The sequence below is a fragment of the Ammospiza nelsoni genome, chromosome 10 (genome assembly GCF_027579445.1).
Source record: "Ammospiza nelsoni isolate bAmmNel1 chromosome 10, bAmmNel1.pri, whole genome shotgun sequence".
NCBI lineage: Eukaryota > Metazoa > Chordata > Aves > Passeriformes > Passerellidae > Ammospiza > Ammospiza nelsoni.
Window position 1 is genome coordinate 17,133,550 of NC_080642.1, and position 14,664 is coordinate 17,148,213.

The following is a 14,664-nucleotide window of genomic DNA, read 5'->3' on the forward strand; positions in this document are numbered from 1 at the left end:
GAATTGATAAGATATATATATATATATATATATAAGAATTTATTATTATAAGTATTTTCATCCTTCCTGACTCTGAAAGGAATTTTATTTTTCCCACTGAAAACAGGTGTATAAGAAAATGAGCAGAGAATGTTGTGAGTTGTCCTGAACTGATCCAAAACCTGTGGTTATGGGTTTGTTTTTTGTAGGATTTTACCCCTGACATTCTGCCCACTGCACCTTCCCAGTACCATCAGCTGCTAAGAAAAAGACAGGACATATATATTCTCATCAAAATCTAAGGTCTGTTTCCAGTTAAGGGTGCAGTAAAATAACATGTCATTTATAAAATCAGATGGAAAAACCCAAAGAGCAATTTAAAGACAGGCTGGTTTCTTCTCAGAGAAATAAATGTCAGCCTAGCTCCACTTTGTCTCCTATGCTTAGGGCAGACTGAGGAGAAGAGAGGTCAGATGGTCCTTTCTGTCTCATGAGCTGCATATTTCCCTTATGCTTGCACTATGAGAGTCAGTTGTAGCTGGCAGCCCTTTAACAAGCACCCTGAAGCAGTTAGTGGAATCCAATTATTGCTTTCAGGTTGTTTTTAGATATTAACACAGTTATCAAAGACATTCCTATTATCCATTGCCTGCCTGACTCATGACCCCAAACCACAGCCCAGATCACTTTGTCTCAGCTCTGTGTTTACCACATCTCTTCTGCAAGCCCCGAGTTGAGCTGCTTGTTTTGTATCCCCTCCTTCAGCAGCTGCAAACGAGCCCCCCTTTGACAGATTCATGTGAATAACTGCTTTTAGTCAAAAAGATGATTTACAAATTTAAGTAAGTTAATGTTTCCACACCAAAAACTAAATCAACATGGCTTTTACTTGAAACACAGTTGTTTCAACAAAGTATTTGCTTCTTAAACAGCAAAGGAAATGATAGGATATTTAATTCCCTGATTAAATCCTAGGAGCAATGGATCCAGACTGACTTCTACCTATGCCCTGAGAGAATCCACATCTCTTATGGGAGCACTATGGCTGCCAGGCTATGGGATAAACAAATCTCACAGCATCTTTGTGTTCTTGTACAATTTTATACCAGTTACAGTCAGAGCAGATTATATAGCAGAAATTCAATATACTCTTGCCTCTGCATATTCACTAACCAACATACTAGGGAGTGTTTGTCATTTCTTTCTCTCTGGCTCAGGGAATACATATTTTATACTGTAGGGCACAGGTCCAGTGGGACATACTGTGGGTGTACTGCCCTTTCTTCCTCACATACCCAAAAGTGCTGGAAATTCAGTGGGAATGGATTACCCAGCTCCACCCAAGCATGGACTGAAACTGTATGAGGGATTCCCAGTTTCTGGCAAATGCATTAACCCCTGAATTTAGCAAAAAGGAAAAATTAATCCACTCCCAGAAAAAAAAAAATTAAATCCCAGGAGGAACTACTCAGAAAATTTGACCTGAATTCATAAATAGTTTTGGGATGACCTAAATACCATTTTCCCAACAAACTTACTGCTCACCAGATTTTTTTCCTTCTGACTTTGCAGGCCAGTTGGCTCATTTGAGGTCCCTCACTATAGGCATTAGACAACAAACAAGATTTTCTTTGTATAAAGCTAGGACAGAAAGGAATTCCCCATGGCATTCCTTAGTCCACACTTAAAAATCTGCAGTCTGGTAGATTTTGTAGAGTGACCATCACCACAAAGCTATCACTATGAGGAACAGATCAGACAAAATGGCCACAGCCATCCTGAAGAATGATATTTACCAGAGTTAAAGGTGACAAAATGCCTGACAGAATTGCCCTTTTCATAAGTCACTGGAAATATTAAAACTCCTGAGAAAAGAGGATGACACATTATCAACCTCAAACACAAAGCAAAATGAAAGGGCAGCTAATTAGAGGCTTCACAAATATCAACAAGGCACAGCTAGAGCAGAGCTTAGCCTGGGGGGAGGAGATGCTTTCTGATTATCCTGTGATGGAGGTCACAGCTGAGGTCACCACCAAGGACAGCCCATGTCCTGCTGGCCCCTCCATGGGCACAGCCACCAGGAGCAGGTGTTCCCTGAATCCCTTCACAATCATTTTGTACCTTCACAAGGCAGCTCTGCAAAGGCTGAGGAGATGTCAGAGCAGTTTGTGTAAAAGCTGCAGCAAAGACAAGGCAGCCATTGGGTGAGCTTGGCACATTCTCCCCAGCCTGCTCAGTGCTGGACATGGATGCTCTCAGCTAATGGGGCCCGACAGGCTGAGCAGCAGAGACATTAATCAGCCTGGGATGTGTAATTAAACCATAAAGTGCATCCTGACAGGGCTGCTGGGGATTAATCACAGGCCCTGGGGGATGAGGGAGCATGAAGCTGTGAGCAGCAGCACCTGAGAGGTGATTAAGGAGGAGCTCACAGGGTTTGTTATTGCTCTGGTCAGCCTGGTGCTGATGGACCATGGCAGGGAATTCTCACAGAATTATTCAGAGATCCCTGTGGGGCTGCTTTGGGACTGCAGAGGCCCTGGCTTGGGCTGTGCCCCACAGACACCTCTCAGAGATGCCTCTCACTGGGCTGCATGCCACTTGCTGCCCTTGCTGGAGGCAGGAATCCTCCTCATTTAAGGCTTTTATCACCTGACAGCTTCTTCTGAGAGTCAATCTGACATGCCTGGAAACCTGGAGGATCCAGGCCACTGGAGCTCTTTTGAAGCCATTTATAGGGGAACTCCACTGATGCAAGGAGCCAAACCTGCACCTCTACTGGGTTGAGAAGAAACATGGAAAGCTAAAGTAACAGGATTTATTTTAATACTTTACTTCTACTATGATAGACAGAAAGTGACCCATGGTGCTGAGGAGGGCAGAGGAGCCCATGGAAACTGAAGTACTGGGGGAAGGTTCTGGATCAAAGCTAATGGAGCAAATGATGATATGTGTGAGGATGAGCTGTCCTAACCAATCTTCAGAGCTTCTTTTTTAAACCTTCACCAAAGGAAGCCATTCTCTGAGCCAGCTGTGTTTTTACAGCTCCAGCATTCCCAGTTTGGCTCTGTCTGGGCTTTAACATGCAGATCCCATGGCAGCACAGGGAGAGAGGCAACTTCAGCCAATTTTCAGCAATCAGGGTTGCAGTGATTGTCCATGTAGTGCTAACATCCCAATACTTGGCATAGTAATGAAGCCATTATTTCCACACACAGAATATATCCCCAGTGATGAATCCTGTGCAAGAGATGAGGGGTAAAAGGGCTGAGTGCTGTAGCTGACATTAGAGCAGGGGCTGTTTTCACTGCTGGTAACTTGCAGCCCAGTCTTTCCCTAGGGCTTGGTAGCACAGTCACTTCTATAAAGCCATGAATGGAACAGTTTGGCCTCAGATGCAACAATAGCTTACGTGCAGGACTCCCTAAAAGCACAGGTCCCTGGGGAGGAGCACGAGATGCCTACAGGAATGAGCTGGCCGTGGCCCGAAGTGGCCCAGCAGAACCCTGCAATCCCTTCCAGACCAAAGAGAGGAGTTAATCATTTTCCAGGCAGTGCTTCAAACTGGATCACTTGGGATATCTGTGAGGATTCCAAAAGCAATGTTCCTGATGGCCATTAACGTGCTCCCAGTGACGTACAAGATGCACATGCACACCAACAAAGCCGAGGTTAGCCTGGAAAAACCCAGCTCATGTGAAAAGGTGCACTTACAGTAAACTGCATTGCAAGGGACTCATTCATTTCCAGCACAAACAATGAACTCCCACTGCCCTTCCACGTGTGCTCCCAGCAAGGGGTGAGGGAGCTGGATGCAGGGCATGTGTACAGCCCAGCTTCCAGCCTTGAAAGCTCCAAGGGGCCACGCTCTGTTTCCATAACACTTTTTACTTGCTTACTTTTATGGGTCTCTTGATGACAATCTAAATCCTGCCTGTTCTTCAATAAACCATTAATCTTCCAGATAGAGTTCAGGGAAGTTGCTGTGTAGCAATAAAATGCATGTTTCCAGAGCCCAGAGGGAACAAAAAGGGGAAAAAAACAATGTGAAAGGTAGAGAAAGACAAATTCCTGGCTTGCAGGGGTTGGGCGGCACATAGGGTTATGTCCCCAAACCCTGCCTGGAACCTGTCCCTCCCCTCACCACACCTTGCTGCCACTTTGAGTGTAACATCTGTGAGAAAGTCCACCTTCCAACATCACTATCAGTGTAAGAAAGGGGCTGCTGACCTCTCTGCCTCCCATCCTGGTGGCCCAGGAGCCTTTTGTGAGCAATGCCAGCTGGGACTGTGCTTTAGTGAGCAGGTACCAGCTGGGGAGTGTCAGTGACCATCACTGCCCCTGCTAGGAATGCCTTGGAGGTCTTGGGGAGAAGGCTCCACCATTCCTCACCAGCATCTACCTCAGATCACACAGTTTACAGAGCTGCTGCTGCTTGTGCAGAATGAAGCATAAATATCTCCTCTTCATCTTCAAATGTCTTCCTTCATTGTGCTGAGGGAACCAGCCTCACAAAGGCCACCAAGTCCCCACACCAAGGCTGGCCAGTCCTGTCCTGGGCTTGCATTTGAACTGGTGACCCACAGCAGGAGTTACAAACTCTGTGCCCCACTTCATAACAGGAGCAATGAGCACAATCCCTTGTGCTTCCAGGCCCCTATAAAGTTGATGGTAACCATATGTCAGAGTGTGGAGCTGGTAGGAAAGCACGTACTACACTGCTCAAAAGAGAGGCAGCAGTCAGCATTAAAGAGTGCCAAGGAATAGAAAAAAATCAGGTTCAACCTGACTTAAGTGCCTTAAGCTATGTCTTTCATGCAGTAAAGAAAAAGAAGGCAAGGATAGGCCTGAAAAAATAATTTCCCTGGGCTATGGTCCTTTAGAAAAATGGTAGGAAAGGGAGAAAAAATAGGCACATCAAGAGCACACATACAGATATAAGTACAATTATTGGGCTCTCCCAGTTCAAACTGACACAGCTCTCAACAGAAAAATGAGGGAAAATCATTGTCAGTCTAGACATCATAAATAAATAAAGGACTCAAAAAGTCTAGTGCTATTACCCTCAGCTCCTGGGTTTCTGATATTTCCCTGTTTCACATGTATCTCACAAATATTCCTATACAGGACACGTTTAGTCCCAAAGTACTGTCTATTCTATATGAATGTTTTGTACTCTTCTTTCCACGTGAATATAATATTCTTGCTGTTCCTGATGATAGCACTTCACATGACAAACTAAAGGTCATGGAAGAAAAGTTGTGGAAAAAACTCTTTTTACTGACAGAAGAAAACTTGGGATCTATCGAATGCTCTTCATGAATTTTGTAATGAAACTAACGCATAATGCACTGTGTAAATGCCTACACAAACAGTAAGTAAAGTACTGACAGATCACCTGAAGCCATAAAAGCCTTGAGCAGCCACCTCTAAGGCAGCATTTTGCTTGCCACTGCAGCATGGTGAAGGTCAGCCCTTTCAGCAGGCATTTGCACCTCTCTGCAGAAGTGAGCTGCATGATTATTTCAATCTGCTCTTGAATTCTTGATGAATACAGGAGAAAAAAGTCTTTACAGTGAGCATCCATCTGAGATACACCTCCTGGCCAAAGAGCAGCTAATTAGATATGACTGAAGTTAATTATGCTTAACACTGAGCAGATAGACCCTGAGAAACAGAATGTGACAGGGCTCCTGGTTCTGTTTCCTCCAGTGGGGGCACAAGGAGCTGTTTTCAGTAAACATGGGTAGGTGCTACCACCACATCCCCACTGGCCTCAGGGTCATTTCTTAGATAACACTCACCCTTGTAACCAAAGCAAGCAGCATCCTTTTGGTGTAAACAGCATCCTTTTGGTGTAAATCCTGTGCAGCTGATGAAAATTAACACATATGCACTCCATGCACATCCCCCAGATTTCTGCAGCACTCTCATGCGGTGATGAGTGAAGAAATTCAGACCTGGAGAAATGTCCCAGTGGTGCTTGGGCTTTCAGCAGAGCCAGAACTGCTCTGTGTTTCTGCCAGGAGTGTTCCCTGTTTGCCAATACAGGCACAGCACAGGGCTTGCAGCCTGGGGAGCAATCACTGACACTCAGTGGCTGCTGAAATGGGTTCTTTTGTAGCATCAGGTGTTTGTAGGGAAAACAATGGGATGGCTCTTCAGTTAAGGGGTTCTCCTGTGCTGTGTTCAAGGGCAGCCTGTGTGCTGCTGTGTCACTCCATACCTATTGTTGAAAAATAGGAGCAGGTTTGGTTTTTCTCTTCCCCTCTCTTCTCCTACAGGAAAACTTGTTCAATCAGTTTATCCTGACCTGGGGAAGGAGAAGGGGGATGTACATCTTTAGAGGTACACAGTTTATATTTCCTCCTGAGGAGAAGGAAAGAGTGAGCTTTTGTGCATTGGCTAGGGTGGAATTCAGAACCACTTGTCTGTCTCACATCCTCTCACCTGCAGTGTTTAGCTGATGTTTGCATTGCTGGGATGAGACACAGCTGTCCCAGGGAGGGCTGGGCTGGGGAGCAGCCCCACAGCACCCTGCTCCAGGCCAGCATTCGTAGGTAAGTTGCAGGGCCTCATACATTAGATAGTTCCATCCAAATAGCTGGAGTTCACACCAGAGGAAATTCTTTAATTGGTTCCTCCTCTAAGGACAAACAACTCTTCTGCCTTTTCTCACTTTCCGTCAGAGCTCAGCACTCTGAAGTTCTCAGTGTAGTTATCTTCACATCAGCCTTAGGCAGGGAAGGTGTGCTCTCTTTTAAAGTTTATAAAAGGGAGTCTTGGCCAAAGCAAGTAATTTTCCAGAGTGCCACAGTGAACCTTGAGCTGAAGGGAGAACTGAATTTAGTCTCCCATATCCCAGAACTACTGCCCTGCTCTCCAGCTCTCAACAAAGCACAAAACCCTGTTACACAGCTCCTGAGAAGGGATGAGCTGAAAATTCCAAGTACTAGAAATCAGCATTTGTTGCCAGTGGCTACTGTTGCATCTAGCAGTGTTAAGGAGGGCAAAAAACATTTGTTGTTCCTAAGTGGGCATGGGTTTTGTATTTTTACCATATCTTTCATCTAAAATTCACAAGCCTTTGATATCTGTCAGAAACATCTCATATATTCACAGACAGCAATATAAGTAGCTTTATAAAGTAATCAAGAGAAGCATGGGCCAGTTGAAGAGATTACTGAGGGATAGAGCTGGGAACACAGTCTGTAATGCATCATCCAATTGCCTTTATTATCCTTTCTAATCACTTATTTGTGTGGCAAAAGCCTCAGTCTAACCTGACCTAACACAAACTAGAACCCTAGGCAACCCAAACCAAATTAAACTTTGAAAAAGTGGTGCACATTGATTTTTTTATTATTTTCCATTTTCTTGCCTGGTTGAGCTGGTTACAGAAGTGTCCAAACACCAAGAAGGTGCAGCTAATTTTGGCTGTACACAGCAGGACCTGCAGAGATGTGTGAAAATTGAAAAAATACAGAAGTAAATCAACCAAATACACAGAGGCAAATATAATCAGTGCATGGAAACCAATAGCCTAAACAATTTTACCAACTTTTTTACCTCTTAGATCCAACTGTTAACTGAGGGGGAAATCATCTTCCCACTAGGACAAGTTCTAAAAGATTATAACATGACCATGGTAAGTCAACACACACAGGGAGACCATGGCCCAGCTTTGCCACAATTGCACCTGGCAAATCCAACTATTCTGTGCTGCTCACTTTGAGCATCTCTGAGCATTTTTATTCACAGTAGGTCCTGCAGCCAGCCCATGGACACAGCCACATGTGGCCATCTTCTCCTTTTCTGTCCAAGGGGGTATGTGTTAACTACTGCAGCAAATGTATGAGGTATGGCACTGCCAAGAAACGGGAACATAATTGCTGTTCTTTTAAAGAAGAATGCATTAGTTAAAAAAATCACCTCCATTCAGTCAAATTACAGTCAATTATCATCGCCTTCAAGACAAGACCTATTAGCTCTGAATCTAACTTAACTCTGTTACTGAAGCACACTGGAAATGTCATTCATTTCGGAAAAAAACAATATTATTACCTTTTACTCCTTAGTAGTCAAAAGGATTTTGAAACAAGATTAATGAGAGCATTTTTTTTCCTTCTGTCTGTAGCTTTTGAAGATTAACAACACTTCTTTTACTTTGGAATAATAGCTACCTGGCAGTCTAAGGTCACTGGGCTGTCTTCAAGACATCATTGCTTTCACTTGCACAGGCAACTTTTATAGCCAAAAGAGATTGTTTTCCCCCCTGATGTCATCAAAATACTGATTTGGACAAAGACAAGCCCCTTAGGACAAAGGCAAATACTGAAATACAAGAAACTGCTGGAACAAGTTACCTTTCTGATCCATGCAGCAGAGCTGTAGTTTACACTTGGTTCTGGTTTTCCTCCTTATCTCCAGTGCTGTCAGAAGTTCCTTGATTCATTGCTGTGGCAATGGAAGCCCTGAAGGCCGAGGCAGCAGTGGGTAAATGGGAGATGTTTGGGACTGATCCCAGGCCACCTGTGTGTCCCAGGACAGGGCAGGGCTGCAGGCAAACACAGCCTTGCTGTGGGCAGCTTCAGGGCCACAGCAGCCTGTGACCAGGCCCCCAGAATTACTTAATAGGGAGCCTGTTTTGTGGGAAAGTGAGCAGATGTAACTTTTTAGCAATCTGATTTTTGAAACAGCCTCAAACTACCCCATGCAAGCAGGTCTTAACCAGAGCTGGTGGATCTGTACCTGTAACTCAACAGATTTAGGGAAATTTAAAGTTGCGTCTAAACATTTATCATTTATCTCAGGGAGGCAGATTCTGAAAACCTCCTCTCTGTGTAATACTGGGAATGACTGAGCAGCAGTGAGACCCAGGGCCGAAGCTTGTGACAAAGCTAGTGGAAATCCAGTGGGATCAGAGATCTGTGTCAGATACTCGCCCATAACCTCAACCCCAGCCCACTCAATTTGCTACACTGCAAATCTAACTCTGAAACTCCAAATACAGACATCTCCAGAGGCTGAATAGGCAACACAAGTTTCCATAGCAGTTTTGCAGCCTGCCCAGTGCCTCCCCAGGTCTTGGCAGAAGGGGATCCCTGTTGGCACACACTGACACCCTGAGCGTGCTGCCAACAGGGACCCAAGGTGGATTGGGAACACCTGGCCCAGCCCTGCAGCCAGCCCAGAATGCTGCAGGACTGTACAGCTCAAGGAATCATTTCAAAAAGAGGCTAAGAACAGGATCCTGCAGGAATTGTGCCCAGTCTCGTTACTGGAAATCTATTTGACATAGTGAACTAACATGAAGATTTTTCCAGGAAATGTGTTTCTTTATTTAAATAAAATTAGTGCCAGTAGAAACAATAAACTTTAAATACATGAGACAATTATATACAACTTGATGTTAGGAATTATATACATCAGTTTTTTACAGATACAAATACATTTATACCAAAAGTAAAGGACGAAGGAGAAAGCAATGGAAAATGTGACAACTTGTACATGTCGGTCTCATTTGGAAAGTTTCAGGATTCAAGTGATTCCAGGCAAAGTGCCAAACTTTAATTTGGCTCCTTTCAAACTTAAAACAGCCCCTTTTAGAGTAAATCTACCAAAAAGCTTTATATGGTCTGATCCAAAGTTCAGTGAAGCTGATGGAAAATCTCCCGCTGCCTTCAGTCTGCCCCATCAGCCCTTTGGAGCACAATGGAGCCTTTGTTCTGCTGTGCTCAGACAGACAGACAGACAGACAGACAGACAGACATCCCTGATCCTGCATCCATTAACCCTCCGAGCCCTCCCCAGCCCCAGCAGCACTGCACACTCTGGCTGCAGTTCATCTCTGCCCTTCTGCATTCATGTTTTTCGAGCTGTCTCTCAAGCTCTAATGCCAGTGGATAAATCACAGAGCTATTTTAGTGCAGGAAATACGTGGAGACATTTTGCAAATATTTTGCTGTGCAATGCTTTGGACTCAGGCTCTTCAGCCCTCATGCTTCGAAACTAATCAAAACACTCTAATAAGTTATTATAAAATATAAGGTATGATTGAAATATCAATATTCTTCTTTGTATTAATTTTTACTTCTTGTAAAAGTGCAATAATTTAGCAACAAATTTCATGAGCATTTGAAAAATGTCACAGTACCATTAAACAGGGGGAAGGGGAAGTCTGTGGTTGTTTTAAAAACTAGTTACTAACAGCTTTATAAAAATGCATGTGTCACATTAAGAGAGCTGATTAAAAAAAAAAGATGTAACACAATGCTTACCTACACTGGCTTAAACAGAGCAGAAAGTCTAGATTGCTTAATGATATAAATGGGTACAATTTTACTGACCTCAAACTGAGAATTTTACTCCGACAGAGAAGCACAAAACCTTGTGCTGGTCCCTGACTCAGCTGCTGACTTCAGTGGGGCCAGGAATTCACCCTTGCTACGTTAAATTCCATCCAGAATTCCACCTCTTTTTCAAGGGGGTGTAACAGAGCAGCATCTGCTGGAGCCTTTCTGCATCTCACAGCCTGTAACAAAGATCTTTTAACCTCTCCATTAACTTACAGATCTTTGCCTTTAGTGACCATATGTACACATCTTTAAAAATACAAAAGCAAAAAACAAAACCACCTTTCCTGTTAGTAACTGAGTCACAGGCTGGATTGCAGCAGAAGGTGGTGAACCTGACCCAGCCAGTTCATGAATAACTTCAGCAAAAACACAGAGGAGTGTCATGGGTCTGGAGCCAGGCTCTGCAAACTGCACAGGAACTCAGTGCCTCTTTTTTCTTGCCTTGTCTTTCAGTCTTTCTGTACCTAAAGCCAGTCTCCAGCCATGCTGCAATCTCCCTTCAAGTACAGCATCAACAAATTTTCAGGTTTTGAGGCCTCATTGAGCAAATGTGCTGCTGGCTGTGGTTTGTCATAAGAAAAACATAGTAAGAGTATTTCTACTCCATCACAGCTTTGTGTGAATGAGCATTACCCATCATCTTTAAGAACCAGGCAATTGCATGAGGGAAACTTCCCCAAACACTTCCCAGATATTTACAGAATTCTGAAATATGCAGAGACATGCCAGTAATATTTACCTCGTTAGAAAATACATATATATTCACCATGTTCTTAGCTTTCGTAGTAAGAAATAATAATGGAAAAATTAAAATTAAGCAACCCTTTTATGTGCAAGTCACACTTTGAAGTCAGGTCCCACTGCTTCCTTGTCCTGCCAGCTCTCAGGAGCACCTTGGGCCCAGGAGCACAGATACCTGTTCAGAGTTCATTGGAGAGCAGAAAAGCAGAGCCACGAGTTCTGGGTGGGAGCTCCACTCACGCTTTGGCACTGACCAGGGGAGCCCTGCGAGTGCTAGGAGTTCTTGTGGAGGTTTTCCACAGAGCCCTCGCTGCTCTCGTTGAGCGGCGTTTCTGACACTTCCCCCAGCTCAGCATCCAGCACTTCCTCCTGGATGGTGAAGTGCACGTCTGGGGAGGAGGACTCGGAGCTGACGCTGCTGCCCTCCATGGAGCAGATGGCGCAGGACAGGGAGGGCACCACGCTCTCCTGCAGCATGTTCAGCATCACGGGGAGCTGCACGGCCCTCAGCCCCGCCACCGTCGGCACAGGCTTCACAGCCTCCCCCCACTCCCTCTCCTCGTCTTTGTAGAGCAGAAGCAAATGGGATGACTTCTCCTTTCTTTTGGATTTCATGTAGCCAAGCATTATTCCTATCAGGAAGATCCCGTAGAAGGACATGACAATCAGGATGTAAAAATACTCGTTGCTGTTGTTCTTCTCTGTGCTGGGGGATTCGGCATCAAGCATAGCTTGGGTCACGTTTGCATGGTCCATCTTCAGCATGGAAAGAGCTTTACCAGAGCTAAAGCCTAGAGGAGAATGTAAGTGGATGTGTAAGATCAAACTTCAGAGCAAAAGTGTAAAAGAAACACCTGGAAAAAGTTACCCCAAACTCTTCCTTATCCCTTGTAATTGTAAGCTTGCAAACCCCACACCTGACTCAATCTCTCAGTCTATTATACCTCTGCATTCACTCTGTAAGTGAATGAACTCTTATTCAGATACAGAAAACATTAAAGGAAAGAAAACACAAAACATCAAATTCAATACTGAATTATAAAACCCCAATCCATATGATGGAAAAAAAAGAAAAATATATAGAAATTCTCTGCTAGGCACTTGAACATACTTTTGTGCTATTTGATCACGTTTCCACGGTGGGGGAAAGTTAGAAGTATTATTTTGTTCAGTGATGCAGGAAAAAAAAATAATCAAAAAGCAACTTACGCCAGTATGCAAATAATTCCTCCTGTTGCAAAGCTCAAGAGACCTTTCCTCCACCAAATGCCGGGTGTTCTGAAAACTTTCCTCTGCTGCAGTTGGAATAAATAGCTCTCAAGAAATGTTTCATCACGTGTTTTAGAGGCACAGTTTATAATAGTTTTGTGTTGGAGTCAACAGATGAACTTGAAGGATTGCAGTTCAACCCACTGAACTCTTAACAGCTGTGAAAAGAAAAAGAGTTGGGAATTCAGAATTTACTCTTTCCTAACCAGTTCCACACTGGCTCTTTCAGCCTGTGAATCTGCTCCTTTAATGTCCCAGTTGCTAAATCTGACCTCTTACCCTGATAGCTGCTACACAGAATGGAAAACCTGCAGATTGTTATTCTGTGTTTGTCATAACATACAGAAAAATATACTTGTGGATTTTATATCAGACACTACAAGTTATTTACATGTCTGCTATACAGAGACTTCTCTAAAGAGACAGAGGAGGAACCAAGTTATTTTCTTTGGTCAGGACTAGTGACAAAGCTTTGGAAAGTGTGTGCAGAACAAAGCGGTGACTTTCAACTCACACTGCAGCCCCACTTTGCCACAAGGTGAGGGGCTGGGGAGAGCTGGGCCCTGAGTCTGGAGTGAGTTTTGGGTGGATGGGTGCTGGTGCTGCCTAACTTTGGGCATCAAAGCAGCAACTGTGGGATCTATGTTCTCCAGGGCATCACTGGAAGGGTGCAGACTCCTCCAGGGAGCAACTCGGAGCTCCTGAGGTTTGCAGCTGCATTTTGCCTCCCTAGAAGCAGCTAAGAGCTAAAGCTGTGAGCGGGATATTGTGCCTAAACAGAGGCCATGGCCACTGAGTTAATGGTGATTTAACACAAAGGGGCCTCAGCAGTGGCTGGGCAGGGGGAAGCTCTCTGAGGCGCTGCTGCAGGCTGCTGGGCAGAGCAGGACACCTCGCAGCCCACTGGGGAGTGTGGGTGCAGCCTGGGCTGCAGGGCCCACAGAGTTCCCAGTCCTCAGAGCAGTGGCACAGGAGGCTCTGAGACCCCCTTCCAACACGTAAGCAACAGCCCAGGCCATGGGAAGAAGGAGGCCCAGCTTGCACCTTAGGGATTTCATTTCCTTATCCTCTCCATCCCCGTTCCTCACACACAAAGCCCAATTAGTCAGGGCCCACATGTGAATGTCACCCCTTCTGCAAAGCTTCAAGGATGTTTATGTAACAGAACACTCCACTTCCAGAAAGCACTGGACTGGTGCTGGAGTTTCCCAACGTAGGTCTGGGGTTTTTTTCCCTGCAGTCACTTGTGGATTCTTTGCATAGACAGCAAATTCTTTTCCAAACTCTGCCCTCACAATCCCTCTGAGGTAAAGGCAGATAGGATTAACTTCTCTTCACATGTAAGAAAAGGCAAGAGAGAGAAGTTAAGCAACTTTAGATGTAGTTGAGCATTCGAGAAAAGACAGGATGGCATCTGTGTTTGGAACCAGCATTTTCCATCATTTCTCTGAACGACTGCAGAAAGAAAGGAAAAAATTACATTAGCCAGATTGCCCTCTCTGCACCTTAAAATAGAGGATCCTCCCCTTAGGATGTTGGTTTTATCTCCCTGTGCATTCCCATGCGATAGCTCAGGAGCTGTTGATGTTGGACTAATGTCTGCTGGGATTTCATCTGACAAAATCTGTCTGCAGCGCCAGCCTGCCAAGTCTGGATTCTTCCTCCCTGTTCCCGACAAATTACCGAGCAGGCAACAAGAGCACATCAACTGTAGGCTAAAGCAGGACCCAGAGCAAGTATCTGGATTTTCTAGCTAACTCTAGGGAATATTTACTTCACAACTTTCTCAGCTCCGTGTGATATCTGCCCTCCCCATTCAGCTCTGGAAATTTGGGGGTTGAAAAATTAAAGACAACGTGTCAGATTTTAGCAACGCCTTCTCATGCAGGACTTTCACAGACTTGTGAGAAAGAGCCTTGCATTGTTGGACCAATGAAAATTGGTTCAGTACATGGAGAAATCCTTTCTCTCAGCCCATGAAACCCTCCTGGGAGTTGCTTGATCCTGGGAACAAGACCAGCTAAAGCCTGTCACCAGTGTCAGCACTCACCTGGACACAAAGGCACGCCCAGGGGCACAGACAGCCCAGGGCTCCCAGCTGAGCAGGGGCAGAGCAGCTCTTCTGTAGGCACCTGCATGTGCAAACAGACCCCTTTATTTTCCCCAAACCCTTGTGCTCTTCATGTAGGTGAGACTTTGTACCAAATTATCATGAAGAACTGGAGCACCCAACTGGAACACAGGAACACTGCTCAGGGACATCCATAGATTTATGCAATTCCCCAAAAGTTTAACTGAAAAACGACTGAGTTGC

The 14,664-nt window shown here is 44.7% G+C and overlaps 1 protein-coding gene across 1 annotated transcript; it reads right to left on the reverse strand.

Moving 5' to 3' along the window:
• Positions 1-9,299: 9,299 nt before the first annotated feature.
• Positions 9,300-12,470, reverse strand: KCNE4 (potassium voltage-gated channel subfamily E regulatory subunit 4). Its single transcript, XM_059479655.1, has 2 exons — positions 12,291-12,470; positions 9,300-11,872 (listed from the first exon to the last, which is right to left on the reverse strand). Exon 2 carries the CDS (start codon positions 11,844-11,846, stop codon positions 11,355-11,357), a length of 492 nt encoding a protein of 163 aa, XP_059335638.1. The 5' UTR covers positions 11,847-11,872; positions 12,291-12,470; the 3' UTR covers positions 9,300-11,354.
• Between the last annotated feature and the right edge of the window lie 2,194 nt (positions 12,471-14,664).